The sequence below is a fragment of the Pezoporus wallicus genome, unplaced genomic scaffold (genome assembly GCF_028554395.1).
Source record: "Pezoporus wallicus isolate ANWC-B61680 ecotype Strahan unplaced genomic scaffold, APGP_CSIRO_Pwel_v1 contig_5261, whole genome shotgun sequence".
Classification (NCBI taxonomy): domain Eukaryota; kingdom Metazoa; phylum Chordata; class Aves; order Psittaciformes; family Psittacidae; genus Pezoporus; species Pezoporus wallicus.
In genome coordinates, this window is record NW_026642423.1 from 3,838,099 (window position 1) to 3,854,312 (window position 16,214).

Genomic DNA, 16,214 nt, shown 5'->3' on the forward strand with positions numbered 1-16,214 from the left:
GAGTACAGATTTCTCTAAATAACAAATAAAGAACTATGCAATGGGAGGTTTCTTCTTCTCGTTCCAATAGCAGAGGGATTAGTACAGGCAATGAACTCTGGGAATGATTGTCATTCTCACCCTTATAATACAATTGTCTTGTTAAATGCCAGAAAATGAAATCTGTACTCTTGAAAACTGGATTTTGACAGCTCTGCTGTTGACAGACTAACGCAGTCTCTACTGTGATGTGTCTGGATGACAGATGGCTTATTTTCCCTTTTCAAAATATGGATTTACTCATCTGATAAAGAATGAATTATTTCCATAGATAGATTTAAAATTACTTTTACAACAATGTCACCTAAATGGATATTTGGGAGGAATCCTTCCATTACACACGGGGATTAGACAATTTGCTACCATCCATGCTAAGACTCCCCCTGGTTGAGGTATGAAAGGTCATGTCAGCAGGTCCTCCCCTGTCACTTTCCTGCTGAGATTTGAAGGCAACTGTGTCAGTCATATACCCCAGTGGCCCCTGTCTGGTGCTTATGCAGGGTGACCTGCAAGTCCTGCTGCTGCAAGAAAGCAGTCAAGGAAACCTACACCATTTTAAGAACAATGCTGGAGGGAAAAGAGAAATCAAAGACTAGAAGGACACAGTGTAAAGCATGGTATTTCAGCATGGCTCTTGAAAGTACTGGCGTCCCTGTGGTGATGCTCACACCTGATGCAGTCAGGGTTCAAACAGGATTGAGCTAGTCCCACACTTACTTTGTTCTGCAGTAAATTCCCAAAGAGGAATATTCTTGTGTTATTCATAAGGAAATGTTGATCAAAGGGAAAAACTTTTTTTAAACAAACGCCGCTGAGAAATGCAGATGTACAATTTACAGATACACAAACTGAAGGGCAAGTATTAATAAGACAGTAATTTATTACAAAACAGACAATGAAAATTCATATCCCAGCAACATGGTGAACAAAAATATGCAGGAACACTAAGTACTGAAAGCTTGATATGAATATTAAATGTGTTCTGTTTTGTCAAAGAGCACCAACGTGTTTAAATACACATGAAAAAATCTTATTCCATGAATCTCAGAGGAAAATTGACTACTCAGGACATGCAAATTACATGACTAGACTCACTGTTAGACATCTTGCAGCCTGAAACTCTCTGAACCTCATTTATGCAGCCAGCAAACTGCATGCACACACATCTCCCCACCTCGGAACACGACAGAATCACCGAATCCATGGCTGGCACTTTAAGATGCAGCTCCAGTACTGCTAACGATCTGGCTGAAGCAATATTAAGCTTTTCAGATCAAAAGTGATATATGCAGTAAGCATATTAATATTAAAAAAATAGATTTTCAAAGCCTGAAGTTAAGTTTATGTCATATCAACAACTATATGACATTTCCATTATTGGATGGATCTTTCCTCCAGCAATTACCCAGGCCAATAAGACACATGCCTGTATGTGCAAGATAGATCACACGCAAAAGCAAATATCCAGAATTAAATTACATTCTGTTAATTATCACCTTGCAAAGCTTTGGGACATGTTGACATCCCCAGAATAAACCCATTATTTTATATATCTCATCATCTTTTATGTACGTTCAGCACTCTTCACAATAAAATAGTACACCCAAGACTAAAGGCCATCTGAAAACTATCATGTATAAAAATAATAGAAATACAGAAGGGAAAGACGAGGCTTTCTAAGAGACTAACATAACTCATAGAAAGAGGAGATTACTAACCATTGCCTTGCAATAAAGTTATAGCATTCTGTATCTCAGGGCCATTTTACACTGGTGAGTGTAAGGAGAATTAATAGTATGAGAGAGATGACTATGCAGGTTTTAAACTATGACCTTCCAATTTAAAATATTTTGTATATATATACACCTGTAACTTTTGTTTCCCTCTGTTTCTCTCTCTCTCTCTCTCTCCCACCCTATAATTCTGATCTAGCTTCAGTTCCCTATTGTATGTCTAAGCTAAGACAACTTCCCTCTATAGATGACAGACATTGGTATGTTTCAGAGGTGGCCCACAAACTTACCTTGGACAACCTATCTCACAGTGATATTAGTCAAGTTCTGAAAACAGCTCATACTCTGTTATGCACAGAAAGCAAGCACACCACTATCTTAGATTAGATGTCACAGTATCAGGCAGCAAAAACAGATGAGCTGAATCCCACCCAGGCCTTTTTCCCAAGCTGTGTACTAACATCAGTGCTTCTATCTAAAAGAGGAAAACAGAAAACAAACACTACATTATTATCTATTTTGCTATGGTTCACACAGGTGATCACATAAAAGATGCTCTCTTATCTCTCTGGATTAGACCAGACTACTGCAATACCTGATGGATCAGTAAACTACCCACCACACTGTAGAAATGGGGAAAGTATCGATTGTTAAAAGGGCTTCAGCTGAGCTAATCTTTCAACTTATATAAATGCAAGCTGTGTGAAGCACATTTAAAAGATAAACCAAAATCAAACCCATGCATTTGACAGAACTGAAATAATATTGTGTTCTCAAAGCACTGTCTCAGCTACAGAGCAGCTCAAGTAGTGGTAAGCAAATAACAGTTTTAAAGGAAAGAATCCATAGTGTTTCAGTACACAATATAGATCACATACAATATACCTGCAAATTGGATCCTTTTCCCAACAGAGGTGGAGAAACTAAGGCACAACAAAACCCATACATGAGCAAAAGCAACTCACCTACCATTGACTTAATATCCTACCGGGTTATTTCATGACTCCTTGTTTTCCCAAACTGTGGGCAGTGAACACCCCACCCAGAGACAGTGAGCACACATTCTATATTTTCATCAAATGGAAGTGCAAGGCACTAGCATATGTTTTGGAGTTTCACAGCTACAGTTAGTAGAGTGATGAAAGCACAATTGCTAATCAGGACTGTGACTAGCCAGCAAGATGTGAATTGCACTGGAAGCTGGAATGATGCGAGTTAAATTCAAATCCTCATTCCACATTGGAAGAAAAAAAACACCAAAAAACCAAAACACAAAACATACCAAAGGTCAAAACAAACAAAAACAAAACAAAAAAGACTTGGAAGGTACTGATAATATTGCACATGCGGCAGCTTGCAAAGGAGGATCACCTGTCATCAGAGAAATGGACTTATGCATCAGGCAATAAGCTTTGCAAGCAAGAAACAACCTGTCTAGAAAACATTCAGACTCTTCCCATATGTTACTGAAACCCAGAAAACACCAGTGGGTTTTACCAGTATTCTACCTGTATTTACAGCTAAACTCAGAGAAGAGGAAGAGAACATAAGCAGAACCAGATGAGACTGCAGTTCATGAAACTTGTCTGCCACAGAATAGCTATTTAATAGGACATGAGCCTACACCTTTTCACTGATGGAACCTCATTTGGATCATGTAGATAGTCACAACTCCTGTAACAGTTTAAGACCTTTCAGGACAGGAAGGGATTTTGAATGAACAGGAAAATACCTGAGGTTTGCAGAAAATCAACTGCCTTTAGGAAGATTATATTAAGGCCATGTCTAGACTCAGCTATTTCTTCGTACGTGTCTTGAGATGTGCACTTTTGCTTCACTTGCATGTCTTGAATTTCAACTATACCCACTTTTGGTCATGACAGACAATCTTGTCCCACATATCTGACATGGTCATGCAAACACCTCAGCTACGCCTTCTATCAACTTACTATTCTGCCCTATTTCCCCTCTGTTGCACTAAATGCAAACTATTTATCTTTGTTTCTCACGGCATATTTCCAACCTATCTACCTGTCATGACTGGCATTTGCCCTGTCAAAAATGTCAAACACCTCTGGCCATAGCCTTATATTTGTCAAACCAGCACATAATTGCTTTCTCTTATGTCACTCTTTCATACCTGCAAACATTCAATTTCTTCCTCCTTTTAATCTCTACTCTTGACTTTTTGCCTACAAGAAAACCTAGCAATAATTATGTACCCGGTAGACTGAAAATGCCACCTGTGATGCTAATGAAGACTTTCTGGCTCTCCATCACCTGCACTAGCGTGTTTTTTTCCCTCAAAAATTTAACTACAAACTCTCTGGAGAGCTGATAGTCTATACTGTTACCTGTTCTTGACAGTGGGATTCAGTGTGGTCCATGAATATTTGCGAAGAAACCAGTAAGACTGCTTATGTATCAACCTCAAAATGCACTTTAACATATTACAGATGATAGTAAGGTAAGGACAATGTCTCTTCAGATTTCAGTTCTTTAAATGGTAAGGTCTCTCAGTCTAAGCTGGTAAAACATAAAACAATTAATTCTTATTTGCAAATGCATGTCCTGCAGTTCTTCACGAAAGAATGACAAAGATTGGGTCTTTTATGTTGTTCAACCAGTGACACCCACCTCTTACAAACACCAAAAGAGGCAAAATCAACACTAATGCAACACAGAAACAAAATCCATGACACTGAAACTATTCACACTATGTGTGACTTGCAGCAGATTGCCAGTTAAATCTTTCCACTGTTGCCGTATGGACTTGTGTCTGAAGGGCAGTTTAATAAAAGAAATAGCTTCTCCAAAGTAATACAAGTTCAATTTCAGGCTTGTCAGCCTCAGTCTTCTAGCAAAAATCAAAATCTGTTGAGATAATGTTTCAGACCTTAAGAAATTAGATGTTTTACTTTGATAGAACTACATGGAATTACAATTTCATGATTGGAAGAGTTGCCTGTACACTAAGGATATTCAAGAGTTATGCTGTGATCAGATCTGCAGCTTTCATCCACCTGCTACAAGGTACTTCTGTACATCAGTCACTATCATCTGAAAGTGATTACATCTCCTGTTCTGCAGGTTTCTAATTGACAGCCTGCATTTACCCACTGGCTTTGAAATGGCTTCACTGCACATTTCAAGCACATGAATGCATCTCTCCAGACTAATGTTGCTGGTTATCAGCATCGCTTGGCTTACAGGGCATCTGGCTCTACAATCTAGCTGGAATCAAATTAGATGCTGATAATATGTTTGTAAATAAACTGAGCAGCTGAATAGCTGTGCACGCATGCACAGCTTGATCTGCTGGAAAATCTTAACACAAGATCTTCCTAAGAAACTTTTTGGAATAGTTTTTACACATCAGTGAACCTTAAATATCTATAGCTGTGTATGTGCCTTTGAGAGCGCAGACTCAAGTTCACAGAACCGGGAGGACGGACTAGATCCATGCAAATGTCTATGAGGAAAACTGGTCATGAACCAATCCTCTGCAGTAATGAGATGCTCCTCCTTGGAGCACCAGACACACTGAGCTGGCACAGACATAATGAGCCTCAGGCCCCGAGCTAATACAACAACGTAGATATAGCTTAGAGTCTAGTGTCCCTAATCACCTTTGACAGTTAACAGCCACAGGTCTCTTCCTTCCCCAAGGAGCCTTCCCCTTCTCACCAACCTATTTGGCCATCTAGTTTTGTATCAAAAACATCAGCTGGTGTAAATACACTGCTATGCCCTCAATCACTGCATGCAGTCTGGGTTGGGGATTTTGAAGAACGGTGATGCCTTTGCAGCAACAAAAGCATTAGACAAAAGGTTAAACTGTCTTTTCAAAACTATGAACTCAGCATTTTAATTCCCATCTTGTGTGTGGCTTGGCATGAATTCAGCACTAAACTTTTAGCTTCCTTTGTTCTTACAATGTAGGGTTCAGGTGACAGATCTATGAATAGACCTCTCAACAGCCTCCCCTGTCAGCTGCAGACCCCACACCACAAATGATTTCACTGTTAATTAGTAAACCATTAAAGTCTTCAGAATTACAGTGTGGTTGCCAATATTCTCAGCTTCAAACCACTAAGTACCTTTTCTTCTCTTCTGCTTTTTAGCTTAGCAGGGCAAAAAATGGATTTCTCACTAATCTTTTCCTATCTGTGGTCTGAGTGCTCATCAAACACCTGGAGTGGGTGTAGTTGTATTCCTGGAATTGTTCTTGCTCACTCTATTTTTCTTTTTATTTCCAGTGACAGAACAGTAAGTTTCACTTCATTTGCTAACTGTTTTCCATTTTAGTCAGCTGTATGAACAGGTTTTATTTTGGCTTCCCCTTTCTGTTTTTTATTAAAATTCACAGCATGCTGTGCTTCTACCATTTGATATTTGTTGCTTTTAAACCCTTAAAACATTGTATTCCTTTTGCTGCGGGTTTCAGCAGCTGCATGCTTCATGTACTGCCACTGTTTCAGATTCTGTATCAGCAAAATTCCAAAATCATGAGTTGTTGAAAACTGGATTCTTGCAAAATGAACTTTTGGATAACCTAAAAGCAAAGGAGCCCATGGTGCCAAAATTGATGTAGAACCCAAATACAGCTAAGCCCACCTAAATGTCTTATGAGTAATGTGTCTACCATGTACAGGTAATATTAATGAATTTAAGATTCTCCAAATCAATGAGAGAAAAAATTGTTGAAAATTACTTAAAATAATCTGATTCTTTTCTTCAAAAAACGCAAATGGATTTCTGTGCATTCCCAACACAGTTATTGACTGGTTTGAATCATGTCAGGACATGCTACATCCTATGATATGATATAAGACATCTTACAAAGCTCTAGTTTATGTGCAACTTGACATACCAGCTGTAGTAGAAAACACTGTATGTGTGGGTTTACTTACAATTATGACAGGTTTCTCCCATGTAGCCTGTATCATTACAATCGCAGTAAAAGGTGGTCCAGGACTGAGAGCATTTTCCCCCATGTTCACAGTAGTTGGGTAAACATCTAATTGGAGACAGTTTTAAAAAAATGAAATTAATGTGCTGGAAAAAATAATTATAAAACTGTCTTAACTCCTCACTCAGGCAAGAGTTTCCCATGGCTGAATCACTGTATAACACCTGACATAATTACATGTTCCTCTGATCTATGATTCACTTCAAATACAAGCACTGAAGCCAACAACATTTAATGTATCCAGCAAGTAGGTAAAGATTACTCTGAAAAAAACATTCCACTTGTCCTCCATTTGCTAGCAATTAAAGTGTCACAAACTTAGCAGGCACAGAAAAGGACAAGTAACGTGAAAATTACATTGAAATCTTGTTTCACAGGAGAATCCCCTGTTCTTTGATTAAACAGGCACCATTGTTATCAAAATTAGGCTGAGTTACATTTGTGGTAACACAAACAGCATGAAAATATCAGAAGTGAGAGGAAAAATATGCTTCAATTATGAATTCTGTACTCTCTTCTTTCTCTCATTTTAGTCACTATGCCTCTAAAGTACTACTGTGAAGCAAATTATTAAAAGAAGAAAGAGGCACAATAGCATGCAGCTTAGGAAGTGAACAGAAACAAAAGCTGTGGGAGATAAATTCAATATCCAGGACAAGAAGTAAATCCTGATCTGAAATACACTGGTGTAAATACGGGCAGTGCAATGGAGTTACATCATCCACCAGGGATGGTTTCATTTTTTCCTTTTTCTGTCCTTCTTCCCCCCTCCCACTTACGGTATATTAGATATTCTCTTTTATACTGCATGTTTGGCTTTTAAAAAACGAATAAATTGTTTATACCACTGATTCAATTCTGATCAGTGGGTGGATAGAAAAAAGGCAATCAATTTCTCTCTTGCACCCCAGCACTCCATTAAGGTGTGCTTTGCTGTAAATTGAGCTTCAAACCCTTTTTACAGCCCAGATGTTTCAATGGTATTAGTAGTGAAGTCACTGATACTACCTAGATTTGTATGAGATGAGGACATGATTTTGTTGTTGCTCATCTCATCTTTAGGAAATGTTTTTGCATGTGTCCTGGGTTCAGCTGTAATAGTTATTTTTCTCCTTCTTGGTAGCTAGTGCAGTGCCATGTTACCAGCTGGGCTTAAACCATGACAGCATGTAAGTGTGCATACTGCCTTTAACTGTGGCTTTCAGTCTGTTTCTTTTAGAATCTGTACAATTAAAACACATTTTATGCATGCAAGCAGAAAACCTGTATGTCAGTAAAGACCACCATCTCCACCAGTCTCCCAAGCCCTACCAGCCAAGCATTCATCAACTTACCTGAGTCCAAGGCTGTTCAGAGCTGCCAAACAATGACAACCTAAAAAAACCTGTTTACGCACATAGAGGCCTATCAGACTCACCTCTTGTCCTCAACGTGCAGTATGCAAGTATGTGCATACATACATATACTTGTCTAAGTGTGAGTCTGAGATTCATTCTAGAAGTCAGGTTTACTTTATCACAATTTATACGATCATACATCAAATTATGAAGATAACATAAAATATTAATATGAAAGATTCATTATTTTATTATTATACTTACTCCATTATTATAGTAATTATTTATTATTCACACACCAGAGACATAAGGAATTTGAGAACAAAGTATGTTATTTATAACTATCTGTAACATCTTTAGAAACACCTATAAGATATATTGGTCGTATAAAAATGGTTGCCATGGCTTCTATTAATCACAGGGCTCAAATACAAAATAAGGAAAGTGAATGGGAAACACATGCCTGGTTTTCCAGCTCACCAGGGAGCTTTTTTTTAGTGCTGTGGAGAACACAGAAGCACAGAAGCACAGAATGGTTGGAGTTGGAAGGGACATCTGAAGATCATCTAGTCCACTCCCACCGCCACCTCCCACCTGACAAAGCAGGTTCACCTAGAGCAGGTTACGCAGGAATGCATCCAGGTGGGTTTTGAATATATCCAGAGAGTCCACAACCTCCCTGGGCAACCTGTTCCAGTGCTCTGCCACCTTCAAAGTAAAGTTCTTCCTTATGTTCAGTTGGAACTTCCTGTGTTTCTGTTTGTGCCTATTGCCCTGTATATCCTGCTGCTGGGGATCACCGAAAAGAGTGTGGTCCCATCCTCTTCACACCCACACTTAAGATATTTGTATGTATTGATCAGATCCCCTCTCAGTCTCCTCCATGCTCAAGAGGCCTAGCTCTCTAGCCTTTCCTCTTAAGAAAGACGCTCCCGTTCCCTAATGCATAACCCTCCACTGGACCCTCTCCAGTTGCTCTTTGTCTTTCTTGAACTGTGAAGCACATAACTGAATGCCTGCCCTTGCCCTCAGAGTATTGCTTCTACCTGCTATTTGGTGACAAACGTTCATTTATGTCCCCAGTACAACAGAGTAGTTACAGTAGTAGTTACATTCACATCACAGGGTGCTGGCAACAAGAAATACCTGATGGTAATAAAACTCTTTAAATGGGTAAAAAGAACAGTACTATGTTATTGCCATAATTTACATCATCGGTGTAATGGACAAATATGCTTTTTGCCTATTTTAAGCTATGTTTTCTTAATTAACCCAATGCAGTAGAGCCAATTACTAGTCATTTGTGGTTTGCCAAAAGGCCTCCGTCAGAGGCTTAGCCATGTTTATTCCCTCAAAAGTTTTCTTTTAAAGGCTTTACAAAGTTGAAGGTTGCTTTTCAATTCTACTTGTCTTACAAATGCAGACATTTTTTCTTCCACCAACAGTGCACAAAACTCAAGTCAAACTAGCCATGTAAGCTTTTAATGACATTTATAAATTCAGGATTAAGCCTTTTTTCTTCCTTAATCTGTTTGCTTTAATTAGCACCAACCACATTGATCTTGGTTTTGGTCAGGTAACTAGCCCTTCTAAGAGCTTACGAAACAAATTTCTTTGCAACTCTAATCATTACCATAATCCCATTCTTGCTGAACAGTTGTGTCTTCATTATAAAATTTATCCTAATTGTCAGAGAACTCAAAATTAAGAAATAGCTACAATTAAAATTAACCAAGACATAGATAAATCTTCTAATAGATAGATAAATAGAACATAGATAAATGTTCTATTTGCTAACTGTCCTGGATCCTCATGTTGAAGGATTTAAATAGATATAATTTAAAATTAATATTTGCATCCTAGTAGAATCAAGCAATTTTAGCAAAAAATGCAGTGGTATCTTAGAAGATTTCATAGACAAAAATTTGCAGCAGGCAGTCCCTGACCTATTTGGAATTGAAATGAACAAACAGATCAACTCATTTTTTGTGAGTATCATAAATGGGACACTTACAAATTTAATGATTTGCCTAAGACAGTTTGTGACAGACCAGGGACTCTGATCTTCCAGATTCCAGATTAATTCATAGAATATATCATGGTGAATGAGTCTTATAAAAAAATAAGTGAAGCAAATAAAATTTTCCCTCCACTGGCCACGCTGGAAAACACACACCTTAGCCATTCATCTAAGTGAGCAATATGCAGAGCCTGCACAAAAGCATTCACTGTCCTTAGATAAAACATTCACCTCCAAAACTGTATGTGTGCTTCCTCTGAATTCAAAGGACAAACTGCATAGGCATTAGAGTGCAAAATTTGGCCTTTTGATAGGAATGATGAAGAAATAACAATGGCAAAATTATTTGAGTGGGAAGGCTGAAGGAGTTCTACACATTTGATGTTACACTTGACTGGAAATAAACCTGGCACTTTCAATAAGCACCTCTCAGGTATCACTACAGTCGGCACAACACATTCTGCCTGCACCACTCCTTAGTCTTCCTAAACAAAGAGGAGAAAAAAACCCAAAAAACCCCAACTATTCAGAGAATAGCATGCACCTCCTCAATATTAAGACTGTCAATATACATCATTCTGAGACAATCACTAAGTCCCTAAAACCCAACAATGCCATAACAAGAAAACACAAAACATTTATACATTTTCTGATCAAGAAAGTGTTTGTCTGAACTTATCTCAAATTCATTTTATTTCATCATATTTTCCTGCTTATGGGCTGCAGCTATTTAATGTATAATTAACAAAACATAACATTTACAGCAATGACTTCATATATGTATGATGAAACTCATAGTGTTACAGGCCTACACTTCAATAAAATGTCTTTGCACTAAATTCAATAGATTGAGGCCAGTTGCAACAGTGTGGATTTTGGCCCTGCTCTGCTGAACTGTAAACCAGTGAAATTCCTTGACAAAGGTTACTTTGGATACAAGAAATGGGTTCAAGGGGAGACCAAGCAAATGCTTAGAAGAGAAATCCACCAATGTTACGACACTGACAACGTGTAACTACTTTAGGGATTTACCAAGTGGAAAAAAAATTAAGATCAGAGAGCTTTAGAAAAGAAAGTACCACAGAAGCATATCCCACTTTTATTTTGCCTTGCATGTCTGTGGCAAAATAATGGGCTAGATCTCCTTAACTATAGAGTAAAAAAAAAAAAAAAAAAAAAAAGAGAACTTCCAGAATGAGAGGAAGGAAGGGAGAAAGAGTGAGTAATGTTAACACTCTCCAGATCTTTGGTATTCCTCAACACACGTTCTCTCCTCACCAGCACACCTCCCAAATTCTCCCTTGCAACTTTAGAAAACTCTCTTGCAATTTTTTAAAAGGTGGTGTGGCATACTTTAGTTTGTTGTTTTTTTTTTTTTAAACCATCCATATTTTCTTCCCTAAATCTATTATGTTATGAGAAGTCATGGAATACAAACAGAACAAGAGCAATGTGAATAAACACATTTTTTCCTTTCCATGCTGGAAATCATTTACATTATCACATTGAACGGATGTAAAAGAAATCTAAAGAAAACAAAAAAGGCATTTTTTGTAATTCTAATAATTTGTCACAAATTCCAGGTTTTCTTCTTTCTGAGATTTGCAAAACTTGATGACTGAACTTCTAAAACATATTATTATTTCCATTGTTGGCCACCTTGATTCTCAGACTGCACTTTTATACCATTGTGAGACCAGCATTTAGAAGATCTGAACATTGGTGCCAATTGCCCTCAGGAAAGAACTGTGGGAGAAGGTTGTGCTGGAACTGGCACAAGTGAAGGGAAAAGAGGCTGCTACTTATGAGTTAGATAAAAGGCTTTTTTTTTTAAGGTTTGATTGCTTTGTTCTTAGAACACCTACATTTTTAATAGAGGCAAATGTGCTGACAGTTTGTCTTGGCATCAGCAAAAAGGATTTTATATAAATAAATCTGAAAATGAAAAATAGGAAACAAATAAACCGTCCTGTACAGACAGCTGTTTCATTTAGAATCCATCATTTTACAAAGCAAAAGCAGAAAAGCCATTTGCAAAACCAAAACAAACAAACAATGACAGGGTATTATATCCCACATACATCCCTGTAGTTGGCTTTTAATATACAATGGGGGTTGCAAAATGTATGGGGTGCACATCCCATACATTTTGACTCTAAAGGAATAGCAACAGAATCATAGAATATTTAGGGTTGGAAAGGACCTTAAGATCATCTAGTTCCAACCTCCCTGCCAATGGGGGTGAACTCTATTGAGATGCTCTCCCAGAAACTGAATTCCGTATTCAAGGTGGATTCTAAAAGTTGGGTCACTTAAGTATCCCCCTATCAAACTTGAAGCCACCATCTTTCTTCACATTCTTTCAGGGCAAAATCCCCTCTCCAGCACTAGTGGGAAGTCCCTCCACTCTTTATCAAAGACAAACTCCATCATTCTTCCTCATGTACAAATCATTGCAGTTACAGGAAGGAGTTAATCCTGCTCAAACCCCTTACAGCATTTACTAAACACATTTCAAATGACCAGATCAGCACTGCTCTGCAGTGGCATCAGGTAAATGAGATTTAAATTCAGCACCAATTTCTTGCTTCAAGTGAAAATAAATACAACTAACTAACTTATCTGGAAAAGAACAAGTCTAAATTAAGGCACAATCTTCCTCAAAATCAGATGTGGCGATGTGAGTGTGGCAGATGAATCTGAAGAAACTGTACTTTGTTCTGAAACACAGTATTTCTACAGACCAAGTGCACCCTTCGTGGTCGTTGAATCATTTTTTGCAGCTGGTCTTGCATGTATGAAACAAATTCAGGGAAAACAAAAAGCCTTAAAAATAATGCAGGGCAGGCAAAACCAGTTTCTGGCAATCTCCAAATAGGCTGAGCATTCCCTTTCATTCACATGAAAGAAACATAGAGAACAGAAAACTCCTCACTCTTCAGTGTTAGCATCTTCCACTGTAGCTGCCTATTTTTACATAGACTTTGTTCTGTACAAATGTATCCTTGTTTTATAACTACCACAGAGCAAGCTCATCTGACAGTGCAAAGATCATATACCAGTTCAAGAGCAGAGAATTCTTCTAACTGTTTTATTACACTTGTTAGCTGGCCCTTAAGCTATCAGAGAGAAAAGGTCTGTCATTTCCTGCAGTATCCAACTACATTTAATCATTAAAATAGATACATGAAGACTGGGGGAGTTCTTCAGAACTGCAGGGATTTTAATTCCAACACCTAGGTTTTGGGTGGGCTGGTTCTGAATTTTTTAAATCTTGCCCAGTTTTTCTATATCCTACCCCTCCACCCTGAAACTTGGGTGGTATTGAAGGGGTTTCCAAGACTTGCACTCCAAAATGAGCTATCTGCGATGGTTTAATTATATTAGTTAGCATGCCTAATTTGTTATGTAGGTGCATAATTTTAGGAAGAACCCAAGTGGTTCTTCGACTCTCACAGAACATCATGTATTCTATTTCTAATACTACTTTTTTCCACTGTATATTGATCTTTACAAGGGATTAAGCCATTAAAATACTTTTTTTTCACCTTTTCCTTCCATGCCATGTAACATAAATTAGGCTTAAGATATTTTCCCCTTTCCATTTCCATATCATGATTTCCAGTGTTCTGCTTTGTTTTTAGCATAAAGAAATAGGAAAAAGATACATTCTGTAAGGACAATGTGATGGAAGAGGCATTTCTATCAATGTTGTAATTTTTGCTGTAAAAACACAAAGCAAATTATCAGGGTTTTACAAAGTACCAACACAAGCATGAGAAAAGGAAAATTTTGAAAACCTGTCCATGATTTCCTTAATTAAAATAGAAACTGAAAGGAAACATGATGCTTCAGTGTTCCCTGTACTATTTATAAACATGTCCACCAAAGTCTACATTTGACAACAGGCAAGAGACAAAAGGTGAGTGGGAAAAGAGTCACTCACAGGACTGAATTGATCCTTTTAAGGTGACACAAAAATTCAAAAGAACGCTAACCTGGACCAGCAGATCATTATAATTAGTCAGGACAGCCTCTTCTGTATGTAGCAGTTAGTGAAAAAAGTCTAGAAAAAGATCCAGGTATTCCAGCAGCTGAAGTGTGCAGTTTAAAAGCTTTGGCTGATGACTGAGATATAGGTGGGCAATATTCAAATCTACTTTGGGATTTACCCAAGATCAGAATTTTTTTAAAAATAGGACAGATGACATCTCCTCTTATGTCTTCAAGTTGTCCCAGCTTTGGTCACCATCTGAATTCAAGTGGTGTGATCTAAAACCATCAGACTCGTTGCTATAAAACCAAGAAGGAAAACATCAGATGAGCTCCTGCAAATTGAAAACAATCTAAACTATAAAATAACTGTCATTTCTGCTGAGAAGACACTAAATACAAAACTATGAATACTAGAGAGAACAAATGGAATGGATGCCAATTTGTGGGTGGTGGTTTGGTGATTTTGTTTAGGGTTTTTTTTTTTCATTCTGTCTGCAATGCAATGCAGGTATTTATGTGGGGGTGAATGAAATATTAAGTGCTTGCTTTTTAAATCCCAGCCTAAGACTAAAAAATAAAATTAAAACTCACTGGGCATAATTAGCCAGGGTATTTCCTCATTTGCATAACCACATTTGGGGAGGAGGTGGGGAAATCACATAGAATTTGGCTTCTGATGCAGGGAATACATTAAATCTTAGAGATTTGGGAAATGCACAGAGACTATGCTTTCATTAGATTTATCCTAACACCCTTCACCTGCAATAGTAATTAATTTCCCAAAGGCCCATTTTGACAGTACAACACATGAAGCAATGTTAACTTCAGTACTGAAATAAAAGGAGGAAAAGGTAAAAAAAAATATTATTTCTTGCAAGTAAAAATTTATAGTAAAATCTAATGAAATCTACAAAGCAAATAGACATAAAGCAAGATTTGAAAGGTCAGCTCCATTTAGCAAGAAAAAAGAACACTTTAAGCTAATTTATTTAGAAAATGTTATGAAGAATTTGCACAGATAAAATATGGGTAGGGATAAAAGGATAGGGACTTAGGATGCTATTTGTGCTCCATAACTTGAGTAGTGCATACAGGGAAGCAAACTCATGAATCAACTCAGTATGCTTCTCCCTAATGAGGTAAACTGTTAATGCCAATCCCATAGCATTCATAATTATGTATACGACATGCTGCTCTCTCCATTTTTATTTGCTAGGAGAATTGGAATATGCAGATGAATCTTGGTTTAATAAGGACAGCAACAGCAGTGGGTGCTTGTGTTTGCCTGCTGATGCTACAGAGATGAAACACTGATAGGATTCATAAGAAAGTATCTGAGGTCAGGTTTGCGTTCCTTATTGCAGACCTCTGGAATTCCCAGGATGTCCTGCAAGATGTGCCATCCATACATCTGCCAAAGTGGATTAAACATGAAATTTTTATTTTTCCTTCCCTCCTCCCCCAGGTCACTTAAGGGAACTGAAGTTCCCAGTGCTGTCCTTGACAAATACTGCCAGTATATGCTCTAGCGAGGGCAGGGTGCCAGACAAGTAAAATAGGACAACCCAGTCAAAGCTTCATCAGCGCAAAACCAACATGAATTGCAACAATCAGATTAAAGTACCCTAGCAGTTTTAGACAGGGAGAGCAATGCGTGCAGTTTATCTATGCATTCATATGAAACTGAGTCTAAAGGAAAGCAGCCTCTGACTGCCGTCATAATTCATTTATGAATAATGACAGGTTCAACACACAAATGGCCTTGTTAAACCCAAGACTACTTACTTATTCTCATATACTGAAGCACAAATCATGTATAGGACTTATGACAATATAACAATGTCTGTACTAACAGTTCTTCTCCATCTGCCCTGACCCTACCTCTCTCCAGGTAAACTTCATTACCAAAACGTCAACAGTTTCAGCCAGTGCAGAAATAGCAAAAGTATATGAAATGTCAGTCTCCTTAACTTTCTTTCTCTGTCACTAGCCAACTTAAATACCATGCTCTTTGTGATGGGAGTTCAAAGGCTTTAATGCAACCAACATCGTTGCTAAGGATGTGTCTCTAGAGGATGTGCCACATCTAAGGATGTGCCTCAAAAACCTGGTGGAAA

At 37.9% G+C, this 16,214-nt stretch overlaps 1 protein-coding gene across 2 annotated transcripts in view; it reads right to left on the reverse strand.

The window, feature by feature from the left end:
* Positions 1-16,214, reverse strand: part of CNTNAP5 (contactin associated protein family member 5) — a 298,904-nt gene that overhangs the window by 103,080 nt on the left and 179,610 nt on the right. For both annotated transcript variants that reach the window (XM_057430057.1, XM_057430056.1), the window contains exon 11: positions 6,686-6,792. In XM_057430057.1, the coding sequence (XP_057286040.1) occupies positions 6,686-6,792 (107 nt within the window). The remainder of the gene's footprint in view (positions 1-6,685; positions 6,793-16,214) is intronic.